This window comes from Nyctereutes procyonoides, unplaced genomic scaffold, assembly GCF_905146905.1.
Source record: "Nyctereutes procyonoides isolate TBG_1078 unplaced genomic scaffold, NYPRO_anot_genome, whole genome shotgun sequence".
NCBI classification, from domain to species: domain Eukaryota; kingdom Metazoa; phylum Chordata; class Mammalia; order Carnivora; family Canidae; genus Nyctereutes; species Nyctereutes procyonoides.
In genome coordinates, this window is record NW_026575052.1 from 67,475,185 (window position 1) to 67,496,522 (window position 21,338).

The window sequence follows — 21,338 nt, forward strand, 5'->3', positions numbered from 1 at the left end:
TTTTTTTTTTTTTTTTTTTTTTTTTAATGTCTCCTGAGGCAAGAGCAATAGAAGCAAAATAAACTGTTGGGGCTACATGAAAATCAAAAGCTTTTGCAGTGAAGGAATCAATCCACAAAACTAAAAGGCAACCTTACAGAATGGGAGAAGACATTTGCATATGACATATCTGATAAAGGTTAGTATAAGAATATAAAGAACTGATACATCTCAACACCCAAAACACAATCCAGGTCAAGAATGATCAGAATATATCAGACATTTTTCCAAAGAAGATGTCCAGTTGGCCAACAGACATATAAAAAGATGATCAGCATCACACGTCATCAGGGAAATGCAAATCAAAACTACAATGAGATAGCACTGCACACCTGTCAGAATGGCTAAAATCAAAACCACAAGAAACAAGTGTAGGTGAGGATGTGGAGAAAAAAGAACGCTGTTGCTCTTTTGGTGGAAGTGCAAACTGGGACAGCCCCCATGGGAAACAGTATGGAGGTTCCTCAAAAAGTTAAAAACAACTACTAACAATCCAAGAATTGCACTCCTGCGTATTTACCCAGATATGACAAACACACCAATTCAAAGGGATACATGCACCTCATGTTTTTACTACAGCATTATTTGCAATCATCAGCCTAAGTGTGCTTGTTGATGGATTAGTGAATAAAAAGTGGTGTGTGTGTGTGTATATATATATATATATATACACACACACACACACACCAATATGCACACACACAATGGAATATTGTTCAGCCATTGAAAAGAATGACATCTTGTCATTTGCATGGTGAGAGCTAGAGCGTATTACGCTAAGCAGTGTAAGTCAGAGAAAGACAAATATGATTTCACTCCTAAGTAACATGTAAGAAACAAAATAAAAATGAGCGAAGGAGACAGAAAAGACAGATTTACCAAGAAGAAGACTGCTATAGAGAACAAACTGATGGTTACCAGGGGGGATGTTGGTAGGGGGATGGGTGAAATAGGAGATGGGAATTAAGGAATGCACTAGTCATGATGAGCACTGGGTGATGTATGGAATTACCAAATCATTATATTGTATATATGAAACTAATGTAACACTGTGTGTTAAGGGTACTGGAATTAAAAATAAAAGCTTAACCAAAATGAGGCTAAATTTTCGTATTTCAAGAAACTTCATTAATAAACAGCTGACCTTTTACTCGATTTTTCTTTTAAAAGAAATGAACTTGTCTTTGTTTTCTATTTTTGCTGTAAAGTCTTATCCGCAAAGCTGATACTGATGATTCAAGGCCCTCAAAACATGAAGACTTAAGTTCTGATACCAAGGTAAAGTACTCTCTTGTAAAATTAATTTTCCTGCTCTGAGTTTAGTGTTGTGTATTATTTACTCTTAAAATATAAAGTGGCTTGCCTCTTGTCATTTTATGTTTTTTTAAACTTTTTTTTATTGGAGTTCTATTTGCCAACATTTAGCATAACACCCAATGCTCATCCCGCCAAATGACCCCCTCAGTACCCACCACCCAGTCACCCCAACCCCCCACCCACCTCCCTTTCCACAACCCCTTATTCATTTCCCAGAGTTAGGTGTCTCTCATATTCTGTCACTCTCACTGATATTTTCACTCATTTTTTCTCCTCTCCCTATATTCCCTTTCACTAATTCTTATATTCCCCAAATGAATGAGAACATATAATGTTTGTCCTTCTCAAATTGACTTATTTAAGTCAGCATAATACCCTCCAGTTCCAACCACGTTAAAGCAAATGGTGGGTATTTGTCGTTTCTAATGGCTGAGTAATATTCCATTGTATACATAAACCACATCTTCTTTATCCATTCATCTTTCGATGGACACCAAGGCTCCTTCCACAGTTTGGCTATTGTGGACATTGCTGCTATAAACATTGGGGTGCAGGTGTCCTGGCGTTTCACTGCATCTGTATCTTTGGGTAAATCCTCAGAAGTGCAATTGCTGGGTCATAGGGCAGTTCTATTGTTAACTCTTTGAGGAACCTCCACACAGTTTTCCAGGGTGGCTGTACCTGTTCAGATTGCTACCAACAGTGCAAGAGGGTTCCCCTTTCTCTGCATCCTCTCCAAAATTTGTGGTTTCCTGCCTTGTTAATTTTCCCCAACTCACTGGTGGAAGGTGATACCTCATTGTGGTTTTGATTTGTATTTCCCTGATGGCCAGTGATGCGGAGTATTTTCTCATGTGCTTGTTGGCCACGTCTGTGTCTTCCTCTGTGAAATTTCTGTTCATGTCTTTTGCCCATATCATGATTGGATTGCTTGTTTCTTTGCTGTTGAGTTTACTAAGTTCTTTATAGATCGTGGAAACTAGCCCTTTATCTGATAGGTCATTTGCAAATATCTTCTCCCATTCTGTAGGTTGCCTTTTAGTTTTATTGACTGTTTCTTTTGCTGTGCAGAAGCTTCTTACCTTGATGAAGTCCCAATAATTCATTTTTGCTTTGGTTTCTCTTCCCTTCAGGGATGTATCTTGCAAGAAGTTGCTGTGGCCAAGTTCAGAAAGGGTGTTGCCTGTGTTCTCCTCTAGGATTCTGATGGATTCCTGTCTCACATTTAGATCTTTCATCCATTTTGAGTTTATCTTTGTGTATGGTGTAAAAAGGTCGTCCAGTTTCATTCTTCTGCATGTGGCTGTCCAATTTTACCAGCACCATTTATTGAAGAGACTTTTTTCCAGTGGATAGTCTTTACTGCTTTGTCGAATATTAGTTGACCATAAAGTTGAGAGTCCACTTCCGGATTCTGCATTCTGTTCCATTGATCTATGTGTCTGTTTATGTGCCAGTACCACACTGTCTTGATGACCACAGCTTTGTAGTACAACCTGAAATCTGGCATTGTGATGCCCCCAGCTCTGGTTTTCTTTTTTAATATTCCCCTAGCTGTTTGGGGTCTTTTCTGATTCCACACAAATCTTAAGATGATTTGTTCCAACTCTCAGAAGAAGGTCCATAGTATGTTGATAGGGATTGCATTAAATGTGTAAATTGCCCTGGGTAGCATTGAAATTTTTCCAATCCATGAGCCTGGCATATTTTTTCATCTCTTTGTGTCTTCCTCAGTTTCCTTCAGAAGTGTTCTGTAGTTTTGAGGGTGGAGACACTTTACCTCTTTGGTTATATATATTCCTAAGTATCTTATGCTTCTGGGTGCATTTGTAATTGAGATGGACTCCTTAATTTCTCTTTCTTCAGTCTCATTGTTCGTGTATAGAAATGCCCTGATTTCTGAGCATTGATTTTATATCGTGCCACAATGCCGGATTGCTGTATGAGTTCTAGCAATCTTGGGGTGGAATCTTTTGGGTTTTCTTTTTCTTTAAGATTTTATGTATGTATGTATGTATGTATGTATGTATGTATGTATGTATGAGATACAGTGAGAGAGAGAGAGGCAGAGACACAGGCAGAGGAAGAAGCAGGCTCCACAGAGGGAGCCAAACGGGTTACTCGATCCCGGGTCCCCAGGATCAGGCGCTGAGCTGAAGGAGGCGCTAAACCGCTGAGCCACCCAGGGTGCCCTCTTTTGGGTTTTCTGTGCACAGTATCATGTCATCTGCAAAGAGGGAGAGTTTGACTTCCTCTTTGCCAGTTTGAATGTCTTTTGTTTCTTTTTGTTGCCTGATTGCTGAGGCTAGGACTTCTAGTACTATGTTGAAGAGCAGTGGTGAGAGTGGACATCCCTGTCTTGTTCCTGATCTTAGGGGTAAGGCTCCCAGTGTTTCCCCATTGGGAACGATATTTTCTGTGGGCTTTCCATAGATGGCTTTTAAGATGCTGAGGAATATTCCCTCTATCCCTACGCCCTGAAGAGTTTTGATCAGGACTGGTTGCTGTATTTTGTCAAATGCTTTCTCTGCATCTATTGGGAGGATCATGTGGTTCTTGTTTTTTTCTCTTGCTGATATGATGAATCACATTGATTGCTTTAAGAGTGTTGAAGCAGCCTTGCATCCCGGGGATAAATCCCACTGGGTCATGGTGAATCATCTTCTTAATGTATTGTAGGATCCTGTTGGCTAGTATCTTGTTGAGAATTATTGCATCCATGTTCATCAGGGATATTGGTCTATAATTCTCCTTTTTGATGGGATCTGTGTGTGGTTTTGCAATTAAGGTGATGCTGGCATCATAGAACGAGTTTGGAAGTACTCCATCCCTTTCTATCTTTCATAACAGCTTTAGTAGAATAGGTATGGTTTCTTCTTTAAACCTTTTTTTTTAATTTATTTTATTTATTTTATTTTTTTCTATTTTTTTTAAATTTTTATTTATTTATGATAGTCACAGAGAGAGAGAGAGAGAGAGAGGCAGAGACACAGGCAGAGGGAGAAGCAGGCTCCATGCACCGGGAGCCCGATGTGGGATTCGATCCCAGGTCTCCAGGATCGTGCCCTGGGCCAAGGCAGGCGCCAAAACGCTGTGCCACCCAGGGATCCCTCTTCTTTAAACTTTTGATAGAATTCCCCTGGGAAGCCATCTGCCCCTGGACTTTTGTGTCTTGGTAGGTTTTTGATGACTGCTTTAGTTTCCTCCCTGGTTATTGGCCTGTTCAGGTTTTCTATGTCTTCCTGTTGCAGTTTTGTAGTTTGTGGTTTTCCAGAAACGCACCCATTTCTTCTCGATTGTCTAATTTATTGGCGTAAAGCTGCTCATACTAAGTTTTCAAAATCGTTTGTATTTCCTTGGTGTTGGTGGTGATCCCTCCTCTCTCGTTCATGATTTTATTAATTTGAGTCTTCTCTCTCTTCTTTTTAATAAGGTTGGCTAATGGTTTATCTGTCTTATTAATTCTTTCAAAGAACCAACTCCTGGTTTTGTTGATCTGTTCCACAGTTCTTCTGGTCTCTATCTCATTGAGTTCTGCTCGAATCTTTATTAATTGTCTTCTTCTGCTGGGTGAAGGTTTCAGTTGCTGTTCCTTCTCCAGCTCCTTTAGGTGCAAGGTTAGCTTTTGCATTGAGTTCTTTCCAGTTTGGGGACGGATGCTGGTATTGCGATGTATTTCCCCCTCAGGACTGCTTTTGCTGTATCCCAAAGATTTTGAACGGTTGTATCTTCATTCTCATTAGTTTCCAGGAATCTTTTTAATTCTTCTCTAATTTCCTGGTTGACCCTTTCATCATTTAGCAGGATGGTCGTTAACTTCCACGTGTTTGAAATCCTTCCGTATTTCTTTTTGTGGTTTAGTTCTAATTTCAAAGCATTATGGTCTGAAAATATGCAGGGGACAATCCGAATCTTTTGGTATCGGTTAAGACCTGATTTGTGACCCAGTATGTGGCCTATTCTGGAGAAAGTTCCACGTGCACTTGAGAAGAATGTGTATTCAGTTGCATCTGGATGTCAAGTTCTGTAAATATCTGTGAAATCCATCTGGTCCAGTGTATCATTTAAAGCGCTTATTTCTTTAGAGATGTTGTACTTAGAAGACCTATCGAGTGTAGAAAGCACTAGAATGAAGTTACCAAGTATATGTGTATTATTATCTAAGTATGTCCTAACTTTGGTTATTAATTGTTTGTTATACTTGGCAGCTCCTGGATTTGGGGCATACATATTCATGATTGTTAGGTCCTCTTTTTGGAGAGATCCTTTAGTATGATATAGTGTCCCTCTTCATCTCCTACTACCGTCTTTGGGATAAAGTTTAACTTATCTGATGTCATTTTATGTTTGTAATGGAAGGTTGGTCAGTACATTTTAGAGAAATATGGCAGGTTGAATTTTTTTTTTTTTTTACTTTGGTAAATCGGCAGAAAAAATAGGTAGGAACATATATAATGACAGCAAACTTTTATTGGGAAAAGCTTTCCCATGTTGGAGGGAAAATGACATTTGGTCAGGGATCAGAATTCTTACTGTTGTGATTTTTAAATTATACTAACATTGATTTTATTGATTCATTTAATGAATTAATTTATTTATTGCTATCATGACTTTTATAATACTCATGCCTAACTGAAATCTTTAGTGGATCCAATTAATGTAGGTTAGGTTTTTTTTCTTGGATACTTTTCTTTGTTGGACATTTTTTTTATCTTGTTAGCATATAGTTTTACCAGAGAGGACTCAGTTCTCTATTTCTATCCTTTTTGTTACATTTAGACTAAAATAATAGAAATTGTGGAAAATCAGGGATTGTTTCTCAAAATTTATATTGCTATGGTATTCCACTGTGTTTTTGAAATCATTCCATTAAGAGTGTAGTTAACACTCTTTATCTAAGTGAAGAATACAAGTATTGCCTAAAACAATAATCAGCTCTAGAAGCGGAGGCTCTTCCTAACCCCGTGGTAAAATGTCCATTCTCAGAATTCTTTTATAGTAAAGTGCTAAAAATATCTACTCATAGTCCTTGTGTCTGATGTTCAAATTTAAAATTTTAGATATTTTATATTTATTTACATATTCATTTTAAAGACCCTGCTTCATTATAAGGTAGTAGATTATGTTAGGAAACAGTCGTGCTTCTCCTGGAACACCTAAAATAAGATCTTGCTTGGAAGAAGCAATTTAATATTTTTTGAATGTGAATAAGTGAGCAGACAGATGGAATTCTGTAAAATGGAATGTTATAAGTATTATGCATAATATGTCATAAATATATAAATTTAAAAAGTATAGTTCAAATTTATATTTCCTTTTCCCATTTAGGATTTACAAGCTCAAATGAATTATGTTGAGGAAATAAAGAAATAAGAAAGAAAGTTATGTTTTTTAGTATCCTTCAATTGTCAACTTAGAATTTTATTTTATTTTATTTTATTTTTTATTTTTTTTTAATTTATGATAGTCACAGAGAGAGAGAGAGAGAGAGGCAGAGACATAGGCAGAGGGAGAAGCAGGCTCCATGCACCGGGAGCCCGATGTGGGATTCGATCCCGGGTCTCCAGGATCGCGCCCTGGGCCAAAGGCAGGCGCCAAACCGCTGCGCCACCCAGGGATCCCAACTTAGAATTTTAGATAAAAATTCCTCACCTTTTGTTTTTTTAACCCCATCTATATTACATTAGATACAGGCTTTCAAGGTATACATTTCTTCTTAGAATTCTCATTACCAGTTCTTATTCCACGTGGAAAGTTGATGTGTTTGAAACATTTCTTTTTCAATTTTTTTCTCTCTCTAGTGATAATTTATACCGTCCAGGTTGTGAGAGATGACCACTATCTGAAAAATTTACTTTATGGTGAAAAAAGTAAATTCTTACTTTTTAGATTTTATTTTTTATTTATGTGAGACACACACAGTGATGTGGGACTCGATCCCGAGACTCCAGGATCATGCCCTGAGCCAAATGCAGACACTCCACCACTGAGCCACCCAGGCATCCCAAAACTAAATTCCTTATTTACAATATTTATAAACAACTGTAGAGTAAGAAAAGTCAGTATTATTAGGGATATAGTATAAACAAAAGTCTCTTAAACTTTTTTCAGTTACATTTTATAAATATATCTATTATATAAATGTTATATGTATATATAAAACAGAGGCGGCTGTTCATTGTATATTCCTAACTATACACACACACACACACACACACACACACACACACACACACACACACATAGTGTGGCCTGTGGAAAAAATGGTTAGGTTATTACCTAGTATTACCTAGTATTACCTAGTATTAATACTAACCTAACCATTTTTTCCACAGGCCTTTTTTAACTTACATTTTTCCCTGCCTTAAGCTCATGCTTGATTGGTCATGTCTTATGTTTTTCTTTTTTTCTTCTTCTTCCTGCATTCTTTAATGGTTTTATTTATTCAGGACAGACACACAGAGAGAGAGAGAGAGAGAGAGAGAGAGAGAGAGAGAGGCAGGCAGAGACACAGGCAGAGGGAGAAGCAGGCTCCATACAGGGAGCCTGACGGTGGGACTTGATCCTGGGGCTCCAGGATCTCGCCCTGGGCCGAATGCAGACACTCAACCACTGAACCACCATGGCTGTCCTCCCTGCATTTTTTTGTTCATGACTTTCCCGTACCCTAATTTTTCCTTACATGGGGGAAAACAAAACAAAACACGTTTCTTTAGTGTCTGTTCTTTCAGTCCATCTCTTTCTATGTTTATGGTCAATATTTTTGATTATGCCTTTCTGTTGTCTGTGTGTGTCTGTGGTTTTCATTCCTGAATCATTACCCCACAAGCCTTATTATTTTTCTCACTTTCCTGGAAGGAGCTGATGTTAGACTATCATTTATCCTTAGCATTTTGATAAACAAAAGCAACTTAAACTGTTTGTAGTGCCAACTTGCCCAAATGAATACTACTAAAAACTAAATTTTAATATTTTCTCTTAGATCGTCATGCAATTATAAATCATGCAAACACATCTAAAAATTTTTAAATATATAATAAAATAATTTTAAAAAATATTGTATTCATTTATTCATGAGAGAGGTAGAGACAGAGGCAGAGGGAGGAGAAGCAGGCTCCATGCAGGGAGCCTGATGTGGGACTCTGGGATCACACCCTGAGCCGAAGGCAGATGCTCAACCACTGAGCCACACAGGCGTCCCAATAATGACATTTCTTATTGTTAGTTTTTTTTTAAAGATTTTATTTATTTATTCATAGAGACAGAGAGAGAGGCAGAGACACAGGCAGAGGGAGAAGCAGGCATCATACAGAGAGCCTGGTGTGGGACTCGATCCAGGGTCCCCAGGATCACACGCTGGGCTGCAGGCGGTGCTAAACCGCTGCGCCACCGGGGCTGCCCTTATTGTTAGTTTTTTGAATTTAAATTACCTAGGGATAAATTTTTATTTTAAGACATTTTGGTAAAGAAAGTATTTTAAAAAAGTTTTTTTAAGATTTTTTATTTATTCATGATAGACATAGGGAGAGAGAGGCAGAGACACAGGCAGAGGGAGAAGCAGGCTCCATACAGGGAACCTGACATGGGACTCGATCCCGGGTCTCCAGGAATCACACCCTGGGCCAAAGGCAGGTGCTAAACCACTGAGCTACCCAGGGGTCACCTTTTTAAAATTTTTTAATTCAAATTAATTAACATATAGCGTATTATTAGTTTCAGAGGTAGAATTCAGTGATCCATCAGTTGCATACATCACCCAGTGCTTATTACTTCAAGGGCCCTTCTTAATGCCCATCACCCAATTACCCCATTGCCCCAACCCTCTCCCCTCCAACAACACTCAGTTTATTTCCTATGATTAAGAGTCTCTTACGGTTTGTCTCTCTCTCTGATTTTATCTTATTTTTCCCTCTCTTCCGCTATGCACCTCCATTTTGTTTCTTAAATTCCACATAGGATTGAAATCATATGGTATTTGTCTTTCTCTAACTTATTTCACTTAGTATAATACTCTTAAGTCCCATCTATGTTATTGCAAATGGCAAGATTTCATTCTTTAGGATGGCTGAGTAATATTCCATTGTATTTATACACACTGTATCTTCTTTATCCATTCATCTATCAATGGGCATCTGGCTTTTTCTGTAGTTTGGCTATTGTGGTCATTGCTGCTTTAAACGTTGGGGTGCTGGTGCCCTTTCAAATCACTATGTTTGTATCCTTTGGATAAATACTGAGTATTGCGATTGCTGGGTCATAGGATAGCTCTATTTTTTTTTCCTAAATTTTTATTTACTTATGATAGTCACAGAGAGAGAGAGAGGCAGAGACATAGGCAGAGGGAGAAGCAGGCTCCACTCACCGGGAGCCCGACGTGGGATTCGATCCCGGGTCTCCAGGATCGCGCCCTAGGCCAGAGGCAGGCACTAAACCGGAGGGCGCCACCCAGGGATCCCGGATAGCTCTATTTTTATTTAACTTTTTGAGGAAGACTTTGTATAATAATCAGGGGTAAGAAAAGTACCATTTTGGGACTATTAAATCTCTTATAATCTTCACCCCATGAGAAACTGTAGGTTAGTAAACGGCGGAACTGAGATTTGAATCTCTATTTGAATGATCTCCAAAACCTGTGTTCTTTTTGTAATGGCGTTCATTTGGTAATGGTGAATATTACAATTATTTTTACGAAATGTGATACTTGTAATTCTGAAAACTATCAATTTTTTTCTAGACTGTCCCGAAACTAAACTTTAGAAAGCTAATGGCTGCTTTTCGGCGACCCAAGAGTAAGCTATTTGAAGATTTGTGTTATTCACTGAGTTTTGTCCATTTTTGTGTTATTTAGCAATTCAAAATTACAGATATCTTCATGTACTCTTTACTTTGTTTTTCACTATATAGGAGCAAAATGTGGTCTTGTGAGCCAAGAAGATAGACCTTTATTTGCTGACAACAATTTTTCAAGGGAAGATAAGACTGAAACTCTTTGTAAACCATCAGTCAGTGTCTCTGACTCTTCTCCTCTTGCTTTTGTATCACCTGAAACTCCTCAAACGTCTTTAGCAATGCTTGGTGTTACAAAGGTAAGTTGTTTTGAACTTTGTCCCCCATGTTTTTTCACATACCATCCTCTTGATATACTTATAATGAAAAGAATCTTAGGGAGAAATGGAAGCCCTCAAGAATATAAGAGAAAACAGTGTAATAACAACAGAGAAGTAAGTACTGGGTTGAGATTTATTACGGGTGGTGGGAATAAACAAACTTAGGCATGTCATTATGGAAGGAAAGAATTAGAAAGCAACTGGAAAGAATAGTTAGATGGATGTGAAGATGAGGGAGGGGTTGTGGGATAAGAATTAATTTAATAAGGATGAGATGAATGTAAAGATAGGAGAGATTAGAGAGATTATTATTAAAAACACAGCAGTAGTGAGGCTAAGGTAGAACAGATGCTGTATATTATAAAATACGGTAGAAATTATTTTAAATGCAAGTTAATAAAAGGCAATACAAAAAATGCTCAGATTCTTCAGAATGACAGCTGGTTCTTATGAAGAACTGGAAGGAAATTTTATCCTTTTAAGTTTAATACAGTATGATAGCCTATATTTAATTTAGCAAGAGTTGTGTTTAACATAGTACAAAGTGAAGTCTGTTTTAAGCCGTAATCAGATTTATTATGAGTTTTGAATTTTGGCTGTTGTCTTTCTTGTGGTTTCTTACTGTGTGGTATAATCTTGGTCGACTTTATATCTTTTGAGAATAGAGAGGACATAAATAAACATTTTAGTTTTTTCATTAATTAAAACTGAATTTTTTTCTTAGGTAAGTGAGGTTCTTTTTTTTTTATGATAGGCACACAGTGAGAGAGAGAGAGAGGCAGAGACACAGGCAGAGGGAGAAGCAGGCTCCATGCACCGGGAGCCCGACGTGGGATTCGATCCTGGGTCTCCAGGATCGCGCCCTGGGCCAAAGGCAGGCGCCAAACCGCTGTGCCACCCAGGGATCCCGGTAAGTGAGGTTCTTAATCTCTATCCATTAAATGAAAACAATAAATTTTAAGCTGCAAAATTCTTAAAAAATATAAAAACTATCTTCTAGATTCTGATGCATCTTTTTTAAAATATAAGCTTAGAATAGAGACACATGTCAAATGAATAAACTCATGATTTATCATTTCTTTATAAGATGATTTATCATAGAATCGTAAGGAAGGAAAAGTTGACCATAGAGTATACAATATTATTTCCAGAAGGATGATCTTTACTTTCTCAAAGATCTCCAACAGTGGATACATTTTACGTTATCTCGGGAAACTTTAGTCTTCATAGTTGTTATATTTTGTATTTTTTAATTTTGTATTTTATTTGTAATTTTTTTTATTGGAGTTCAATTTGTCAACATATATCATAACACCCAGTGCTCATCCTGCCAAGTGACCCCCCTCAGTGCCCATCACCCACTCACCCCAACGCCTGCCCGCTTCCCCTTCCACTACGCCTTGGTCATTTCCCAGGGTTAGGTGTCTCTCATGTTTTGTCACTATTACTGATATTTTCACTCAATTTCTCTACTTTCCCTTTATTCCCTTTCACTAATTTTTATATTCCCCAAATGAATGAGACCATATAATGTTTGTCCTTTAAAGACTGACACATTGCACTCAGTATAATACCCTCCAGGTCCCTCCACCTCAGAGCAAATGGTGGGCATTTGTCGTTTCTAATGGCTGAGTAATATTCCATTGTATACATAGACCACATCTTCTTTATCCATTCGTCTTTCGATGGACACCGAGGCTCCTTCCACAGTTAGTCTACTGTGGACATTGCTGCAAGAAACATTGGGGTGCAAGTGTCCTGGCATTTCACTGCATCTGTATCTTTGGAGTAATCCCCAGCAGTGCAATTGCTGAGTCGTAGGACAGATCTATTGTTAAGTCTTTGAGGAACCTCCACACAGTTCTCCAGAGTGGCTGTGCCAGTTCACATTCCCAGCAGCAGTGCAAGAGGGTTCCCCCTTCTCCACATCCTCTCCAAATTTGTTGTTTCCTGCCTTGTTAATTTTGCCCATTTTCACTGGTGGGAGGTGGTATCTCATTGTGGTTTTGATTTGTACTTCCCTGATGGCCAGTGATGCGGAGTATTTTCTCATGTGCTTGTTGGCCATGTCTGTGTCTTCCTCTGTGAAATTTCTGTTCATGTCTTTTGCCCATATCATGATTGGATTGTTTCTTTGAGTTTACTAAGTTCTTTATAGATCGTGGATACTAGCCCTTTATCTGATAGGTCATTTGCAAATACCTTCTCCCATTCTGTAGGTTGTTATGTTGACTGTTTCTTTTGCTGTGCAGAAGCTTCTTACCTTGATGAAGTCCCAATAATTCATCTTTGCTTTGGTTTCTCTTCCCTTCAGGGATGTATCTTGCAAGAAGTTGCTGTGGCCAAGTTCAAAAAGGGTGTTGCCTGTGTTCTCTTCTAGGATTTCTGATGGATTCCTGTCTCACATTTAGATCTTTCATCCATTTTGAGTTTTTCTTTGTGTATGGTGTAAGAGAATGGTCCAGTTTCATTCTTCTGCATGTGGCTGTCCAATTTTCCCAGAACCATTTATTGAAGAGACTGTCTTTTTTCCAGTGGATAGTCTTTCCTGCTTTGTCGACTGTTATTTGAGCATAGAGTTGAGGGCCCACTTCTGGATTCTCCATTCTGTTTCCATTGATCTGTGTGTCTGTTTTTGTGCCAGTACCACACTTGATGACCAAGCTTGATGACCACAGCTTTGTAGTACAACCTGAAATCTGGCATTGTGATGCCCCCAGCTCTGGTTTTCTTTTTTAATATTCCCCTAACTATTTGGGGTCTTTTCTGATTCCACAGAAATCTTAAGATGATTTGTTCCAACTTTCTGAAGAAAGTCCATAGTATGTTGATAGGGATTGCATTAAGTGTGTAAATTGCCCTGGGTAACATTGACATTTTCCCAATATTCATTCTGCCAATCCATGAGCATGGTATATTTTTCCATCTCTTTGTGTCTTCCTCAATTTCCTTCAGAAGTGTTCTGTAGTTTTGAGGGTAGAAACCCATTACCTCTTTGGTTATGTATATTCCTTGTTACCTTATTCTTTTGGGTGCAATTGTAATTGGGATTGACTCCTTCATTTCTCTTTCTTCAGTCTCATTGTTAGTGTATAAAAACGCCACTGTTTTTCTGGGCCTTGATTTTGTATCCTGCCACACTGCCAAATGGCCGTGAGTTCAAGCAATCTTGGGTTGGTGTCTCTTGGGTTTTCTAGCTACATTATCATGTCATCTGCAAAGAGGGAGAGTTTGACTTCCTCTTTGACAGTTTGAATGTCTTTTATTTCTTTTTGTTGCCTGATTGCCGAGGCTAGGACTTCTGGTACTATGTTGAATAGCAATGGTGAGAGTGGACATCCCTGTCTTGTTCCTGATCTTAGGGGACAGGCTCCCAGTGTTTCCCCATTGAGAACGATATTTTCTGTGGGCTTTTCATAGATGGCTTTTAAGATGCTGAGGAATGTTCCCTCTATCCTTACACTCTGAAGAGTTTTGATCAGGACTGGATGCTGTATTTTGTCAAATGCTTTCTCTGCATCTATTGGGAGGATCATGTGGTTCTTGTTTTTTTTCTCTTGCTGATATGATGAATCACATTGATTGCTTTAAGAGTGTTGAAGCAGCCTTGCATCCCGGGGAATACATCCCACTGGGTCATGGTGAATCATCTTCTTAATGTATTGTTGGATCCTGTTGGCTAGTATCTTGTTGAGAATTATTGCGTCCATGTTCATCAGGGATATTGGTCTATAATTCTCCTTTTTGATGGGATCTGTGTGTGGTTTTGCAATTAAGGTGATGCTGGCATCATAGAACGAGTTTGGAAGTACCTCCATCCCTTTCTATCTTTCATAACAGCTTTAGCGGAATAGGTATGGTGTGTTCTTTAAACATTTGATAGAATTCCCTTGGGAAGCCATCTGGCCTTGGACTTTGGTGTCTTGGTAGGTTTTAGATGACTCCTTCAGTTTCCTCCCTGGTTATTGGCCTGTTCAGGTTTTCTATTTCTTCCTGTTGCAGTTTTGTAGTTTGTGGTTTTCCAGAAATGCACCCATTTCTGCTCGATTGCCTAATTTATTGGCATAAAGCTGCTCATACTAAGTTTTCAAAATCGTTTGTATTTCCTTGGTGTTGGTGGTGATCCCTCCTCTCTCGTTCATGATTTTATTAATTTGAGTCTTCTCTCTCTTCTTTTTAATAAGGTTGGCTAATGGTTTATCTGTCTTATTAATTCTTTCAAAGAACCAACTCCTGGTTTTGTTGATCTGTTCCACAGTTCTTCTGGTCTCTATCTCATTGAGTTCTGCTCGAATCTTTATTAATTGTCTTCTTCTGCTGGGTGAAGGTTTCAGTTGCTGTTCCTTCTCCAGCTCCTTTAGGTGCAAGGTTAGCTTTTGTATTTGAGTTCTTTCCGGTTTTGGGGCGGATGCTGCTGGTCTTGCGATGTATTTCCCCCTCAGGACTGCTTTTGCTGTATCCCAAAGATTTTGAACGGTTGTATCTTCATTCTCATTAGTTTCCAGGAATCTTTTTAATTCTTCTCTAATTTCCTGGTTGACCCTTTCATCGTTTAGCAGGATGGTCGTTAACCTCCATGTTTTTGAAATCCTTCCATACTTCTTGTGGTTTAGTTCTAATTTCAAAGCATTATGGTCTGAAAATATGCAGGGGATAATCCCAATCTTTTGGTATCGGTTAAGACCTGATTTGTGACCCAGTATGTGGCCTATTCTGGAGAAAGTTCCATGTGCACTTGAGAAGAATGTGTATTCAGTTGCGTCTGGATGTAAAGTTCTGTAAATATCTGTGAAATCCATCTGGTCCAGTGTATCATTTAAAGCGCTTGTTTCTTTGGAGATGTTGTTCTTAGAAGATCTGTCGAATGCAGAAAGCACTATAGTCAAGTCTCCACACATAAGTGTATTAATATCTAAGTATGTCTGATCTTTCGTTATTAATTGAGTGATATACTTGGCAGCTCCCGCATTCAGGGCATAAATATCATGATTGTTAGGTCCTCTTTTTGGAGAGATCCTTTTAGTATGATATAGTGTCCCTCTTCATCTCTCACTACAGTTTTGGGATAAACTTTAATTTAGCTGATATAAGGATAGCTACTCCTGCTTTCTTTTGAGGACCATTTGAATGTTAAATGGTTCTTCAACCTTTTATTTTCAGGCTGTAGGTGTCCTTAGGTCTAAAATGAGTCTCTTGTAGACAGCAAATCGATGGGTCTTGCTCTTTTATCCAGTCTGAAACCCTGCGCCTTTTGATGGGGTTATTAAGTCCATTCACATTCAGAATTACTATTGAAAGATACGAGTTTAGTGTCATCATGATACCTGTTCAGTCTCTGCTTTTAAGGATCGTTTCCTTGGACTTCCTCTTTCTTTTACAGAGTCCTCCTTAATATTTCTTGCAGAGCTGGTTTCGTGGTCACATATTCTTCAAGTTCCTGCCTATATTGGAAGCTCTTTATCTCTCCTTCTATTGTGAATGGGAGCCTTGATGGGGATAGAGTATTCTCGGCTGCATGTTCTTCTCATTTAGGACCATGACTGTATCCTGCCAGCCCTTTCTTGCCTGCCAGGTCTCTGTGGAGAGGTCTGCTGTTATCCTAATACTTCTCCCCATACAGGTTAGGGATCTCTTGTGTCTTGCTGCCTTAAGGATCTTCTCTTTATCTTTGGAATTTGCAAGCTTCACTATTAAATGTCAAGGTGTTGAGCAGGTTTTTGATTTTAGGTGCTGATCTCTCTCCTGGATCTGAATGCCTGTTTCCCTCCCCAAGTTAGGGAACTTCTCAGCAAGTTTTTGTTCAAACACACTTTCTGGACCTCTCTCCCTTTTGGCATCCTCTGGAACCCCAATAACATGTAGATTTTTCCTTCTGTGGCTGTCATTTATTTTCCTTAATCTGTCCTCATGATCTTTTAATTGTTTTTCTCTTTTTTTCCTCTGTTTCCTTCCTTGGCATCAACTTGTCTTTTTTTTAATTTTTATTTATTTATGATAGTCACACACACACATTGAGAGAGAGAGAGAGAGAGAGGCAGAGACACAGGCAGAGGGAGAAGCAGGCTCCACATACCGGGAGCCTGACGTGGGATTCAGTCCCGGGTCTCCAGGATTGCGCCCTGGGCCAAAGGCAGGCGCCAAACCTCTGCACCACCCAGGGATCCCATCAACTTGTCTTCTATGTCACTCACTCATTCTTCTATATCGTTATCCGTCGTTAGGACCTCCAGTTTGGATTGCATCTCATTTAATTGTTTTTTAATTTCGGCCTGATGAGATCGAAATTCTGCAGTCATGAAGTCTCTTGAATCCTTTATGCTTTTTTTCTTGAGCCACCAGTAGCTTTATAATTGTGCTTCTTTATTGGCTTTCTGACATTGAAGTGTAATCCAAATTTTGTAACACTGTGGGGGAGAGGACTGTTTCTGATTCTTTCTTTTTAGGTGAGTTTTTCCTTCTAGTCATTTTGCTCAGTGCAGAGTGGCCATAAACAAGTTGTAGTTGATAGAAAGGCAGAGGTTTCTCACTGTGTTACTTCAGTTCTCTCTTTAAATCTCAGACCAAATTGCCAGGTTTTCAGGATTATTTGAAAGTTATCTCTTCTGTGGTGATAACACCGGTTTCCTTAAATTTTGATTCCTTGAGGACCTGAGTCAGGTACTCAGCCACTTCCAGCACCTTTCCCTTCACCGTGTTTATCACGTTCTGCTTCCTGGGCCCGGGGAGGCAGCCGACCCTGCAACGGGGCGGGATGCGCACCTGGTGAAGGGGAGTCCCCAGCGATCCCCGCCCCCTCCACCGCCGCTGCGGGTGGCAGACCGGGCCAGGTGTCGCCGGCCGCGAGGGAGGGCGGGTGGGGGGAGAGGCGGACTCACGCACACCCCTCGCCTTCTCAGGAGCTGTCGGCTCCCCTCGGCTTCACTCGCTGTTTTGTATTTTTTAGATTAAAAATTTTTTTTTTTAGATTAAATTTTTTTTAAGTAATCTCTATACCCAATGCTGGGCTTAAACTCAGATGCTGAGATTACAAGTCACACGCTCTTGTGAGTGAGCCAGCCCTGAGCCGCCAAAAATTGTTAAATTTAACCTGTGAATTCTTTCGTATCTGAAACTCAGAAATACAGGTGATTTGATTGTTTACAGCCTTTTCTTCTCTCCCATGAATATGGAATATTGTGCCCTGCTTGATAATCATTCATGACTTTGGAGACTTTAAACCTTTAATTTGGATGATCATGATTATTAATATTTTAATATTAGATTCTTTCTCCAGCCTTTAAGTACCATCCTATATGTGTAGATAGGAAATTAAAGCTATTAGTATGCTAGTCACAGTGGAATAAGAAACCATGTGAATTTTAAAGTGGGGTTTTCTATTTTTCTCATAAAGTGCCTTAAAATTCTGTAATCCCTAAAATATTTCTCTTCTACAACTTAAATCTTAACTTTTAAGTTTCATTTTTAATAGGAATATTGTGGCAGCCTGGGTGACTCAGTGGTTTAGTGCTGCCTTCAGTCCAGGACCTGATCCTGGAGACCTGGGATTCAGTATTTATCTTAAAAGTGCTATTCGTTGCAGAAATGAATACATGCCCACGTATATATGCATTTTTCTAAAGATTTATGTATCTCAGAAGTGGGGGGAGGGGCAGAGAGAAGGAGAGAAGCAGAATCCCTGCTGAGCGTGGAGTCTGATGTAAATCTCAATGTCACAACCCTGACATCATGACCTGAGCCGAAATCAAGAGTTGGATGCTTAGCCAATTGAGCCATCCAGGTGCTTATTACTTGTATATGTTAATAAAAGTATATTTTCTGTTCTAGAAAGTAATGTTGAAGTATGTAAGTGAATCCCATGGTTTTTCCCCCCTTCTTTTATTTTTATTTTGAAAATTTCAGAGTTTTGTGTAGGTTGACATTAATTATATCAGGTTAGTATGTTTTATAGATGACTTTTTAACATCATGTGGTTTTCCTGAGTATTGTCATTTTTTTCTACTCCAAATGTATTTATCTAAAACTTTCTTATTAATAAGTCCCCTGGGTGCTTCAGATTTGATGAAGTCCCAGACTGAAGACATTATTTCTGACTCTTTCCTCTTCCTGACTTTTAAATCTGCTTTGTCATTTGTTTTCTCCACCCTAATGTAAAGCACTGTTGGAACACTGAAGCAGAAAAAAGAATCCTGGACTCTAAACTTCCCTAAAATTAGGTGACATCACATCCAGGTGACTGGGGTGGCTCCCTTGCTTAAGCATCTGACTCTTAATGTTGGCTCAGGTCATGATCTCATGGTCCCGGTATTGAACCCTGTGTCTGGCTCTGTGCAGAGTGGAGAGGCTGCTTGAGGATTCTCTTCCTCTTCCTCTGTCCCTCCCTCTGCATGGGCACACACTCTCTCATTCTCTCCAAAAGTAAATAAATAAGTCTTAAAATAAAAACCACATCCAGTCACTCCACCACATGCAGTATCTTTACCTGCTTAACAATTTTTCACATCTTATTACCATAATTCACTTTCTCATCTATAATTTTGAAATACTCTTCTCTTTTGGTTCCTTTATGTTCATCTTTACATTGGTACTAGAGTGACGTTTCTAAAATATATATGTGATGATGTAACTCCTTTGCTTATTTAGTGGATTCCCCAATACCTGACGGAGAAAGTTCATATCTTAGCATGACTCCTGTCTTTTTCCAATTATATCTCTTTATCCCATTCCCAATAATTGTGTCCTAGTTTTGCCACATTCTGAGCTATTGTCACTTACTATGTTATTTCCTACTTCATCCTTTTGATCGTTCTACCTTTGCTAGAATGCCCTTCACACACTCCTTGTATACTTTGTCTTTCAAGATACAAGCCTTATCTTTATAGCATTTCCTGAGCTTCCCATATACAACTTTTTTCTCCTTGTGCCTTCACTGAACTTTATTCACTTCACTTCTAGAACTAGAGAATGATCCTCTTCTGTTCTTATTTGTTTTTGTCCATCTGTCCCCCTAGTAGCATATAAGGCAGACTCCCTCTTTTATTTATATTTCCAGCTTCTCCCAGGATAGTGCCTATGACTTGACAGATATGGTATGTATTTGTCTTTTTGAGGAGTGAGAGAGTAGGTGAATTAATATGATGTTTTCTGAAGCTGTTTTTGTGTGTGTGTGTGTGTGTGTGTGTGTGTGTGTGTGTGTGTGTGTGTGTGGTGCTGGTGTTCTTATAGGAAGGAGCAACAAAGCCGGCAATTGGAAAAAAGGACAATGGTATTGATATTATTGAAAGTCCTCCACAAGAGCAAGCAGTTAATGACAATTTGACTTCTGCTGATAGAGCACACAAAAATCATATGAGTGGTAAGTTAGTGAACCTCTGTGAGTTATTTTCTATGCTTACATGCTAGTATAAAACAATATGAAAGTATGTAGATCCAAATATGTTATCCATTTCATTTCACGAAGTTATTTTTCTTTTGCTATCTTTGTAAGTATCGCAAACTACTGTGAACTTTTTCTTCCTGAAAATGTTTCATCCCTCTGAAAATCTTATCTCCTATTACTTTTATTTTATTGAAATATTTGTGAATGTGGATGGGCTTGTATATGTGTTTAGAATTCATAGTAATACATGTTCTCATTAATGTATTTGTGACTATATTTTACAGATAGGATATCAGCTTTAGGACGAGGAGAAGATAGTTCACCTTGGGATTCTGAGGTACCGTCTTCTTATTATTTTAAAATATCATGTCTGGGCAGCCCCGGTGGTAAGGCAGTTTAGCGCTGCCTGGAGCCCGGGGTGTGATCCTGGAGACCCGGGATCGAGTCCACATCAGGCTCCCTGCATGGAGCCTGCTTCTCCCTCTCCCTCTGCCTATGTCTCTGCCTCTCTCTGTGTGTGTGTCTCTCATGGATAAATAAATAAATAATTCTTTAAAAAAATAAAATAAAATATCATGTCTGCATTTGCCCATAAAAACAAATTCCTTATACTTCTTACCTGTGATTGATAATTTTGTGATAAATATAGTAATAGAGTTCTGCTAATTTGCAAGCTTAACTTAGTGAAAGGTGTGTGGTAATATGGCAGAAAACTGAGCTTAGAAGCGTTAAGGAATCAGGACGCCTGGGTGGCTCAGTGGTTGAGCATCTGCTTTCTGCTCCGGGCACAGTCCCAGGGTCCAGGGATTGAGTCCCACATTGGGGTCCCTGTGGGGAGCCTGCTTCTCCCTCTGCCTGTGTCTCTGCCTCTGTGTGTGTGTGTGTGTTTCTCATGACTAAATAAAATCTTTTAAAAAATTGTGTTAAGGAATCTTTTTTTTTTCTATATTTCATCCATTTACTCATGAGAGACACACAGAGAGGCAGAGACACAGGCAGAGGGAGAAGCAGGATTCCTACAGGGAGCCCCACGCGGAACCCGATCCCAGGACTCTGGGATCACGCCCGGAGCTAAAGGCAGATGCTCAATCACTGAGTCACCCAGATAACCCAAGTCTGGGTTTTAAAGTTATCTAAAAAGCTAAAGAAAAACTCTAGGTCAACCTATGGTGGAATGTATGATTCTGTGGTGTGTATGGATGTGCAAAACTTCTAATGTGATCTAGACAGTTTGGATTTTAGTTTTTTAGAAGTATAAATCATATATATTATGTTTATACATTAAATTTATTAGCATACATGTGTATCTTATAGATTATAATTTCCATATTCTATTTTATATATAAAACACATTTATATATAGTTTGTGTATTATGCATAATGTATAGTATCATAATTTATATATTAACTATATATGTAAAGATTTATTAAAAGCTTTTATGTATTTATTTATTTATTTATTGAGAGAGTGAGTGGGAGGGAGAAGGAGACAGTATCTG

The 21,338-nt window shown here is 38.8% G+C and overlaps 1 protein-coding gene across 1 annotated transcript in view; it reads left to right on the forward strand.

The window, feature by feature from the left end:
• LOC129513687 (ankyrin repeat domain-containing protein 26-like) overlaps nt 1-21,338 on the forward strand; it is a 179,527-nt gene that overhangs the window by 87,857 nt on the left and 70,332 nt on the right. The window contains exons 15-20 of the mRNA XM_055331948.1: nt 1,248-1,317; nt 10,091-10,145; nt 10,261-10,442; nt 11,218-11,373; nt 19,686-19,815; nt 20,124-20,176. Of these exons, the coding sequence (XP_055187923.1) occupies nt 1,248-1,317; nt 10,091-10,145; nt 10,261-10,442; nt 11,218-11,373; nt 19,686-19,815; nt 20,124-20,176 (646 nt within the window). The remainder of the gene's footprint in view (nt 1-1,247; nt 1,318-10,090; nt 10,146-10,260; nt 10,443-11,217; nt 11,374-19,685; nt 19,816-20,123; nt 20,177-21,338) is intronic.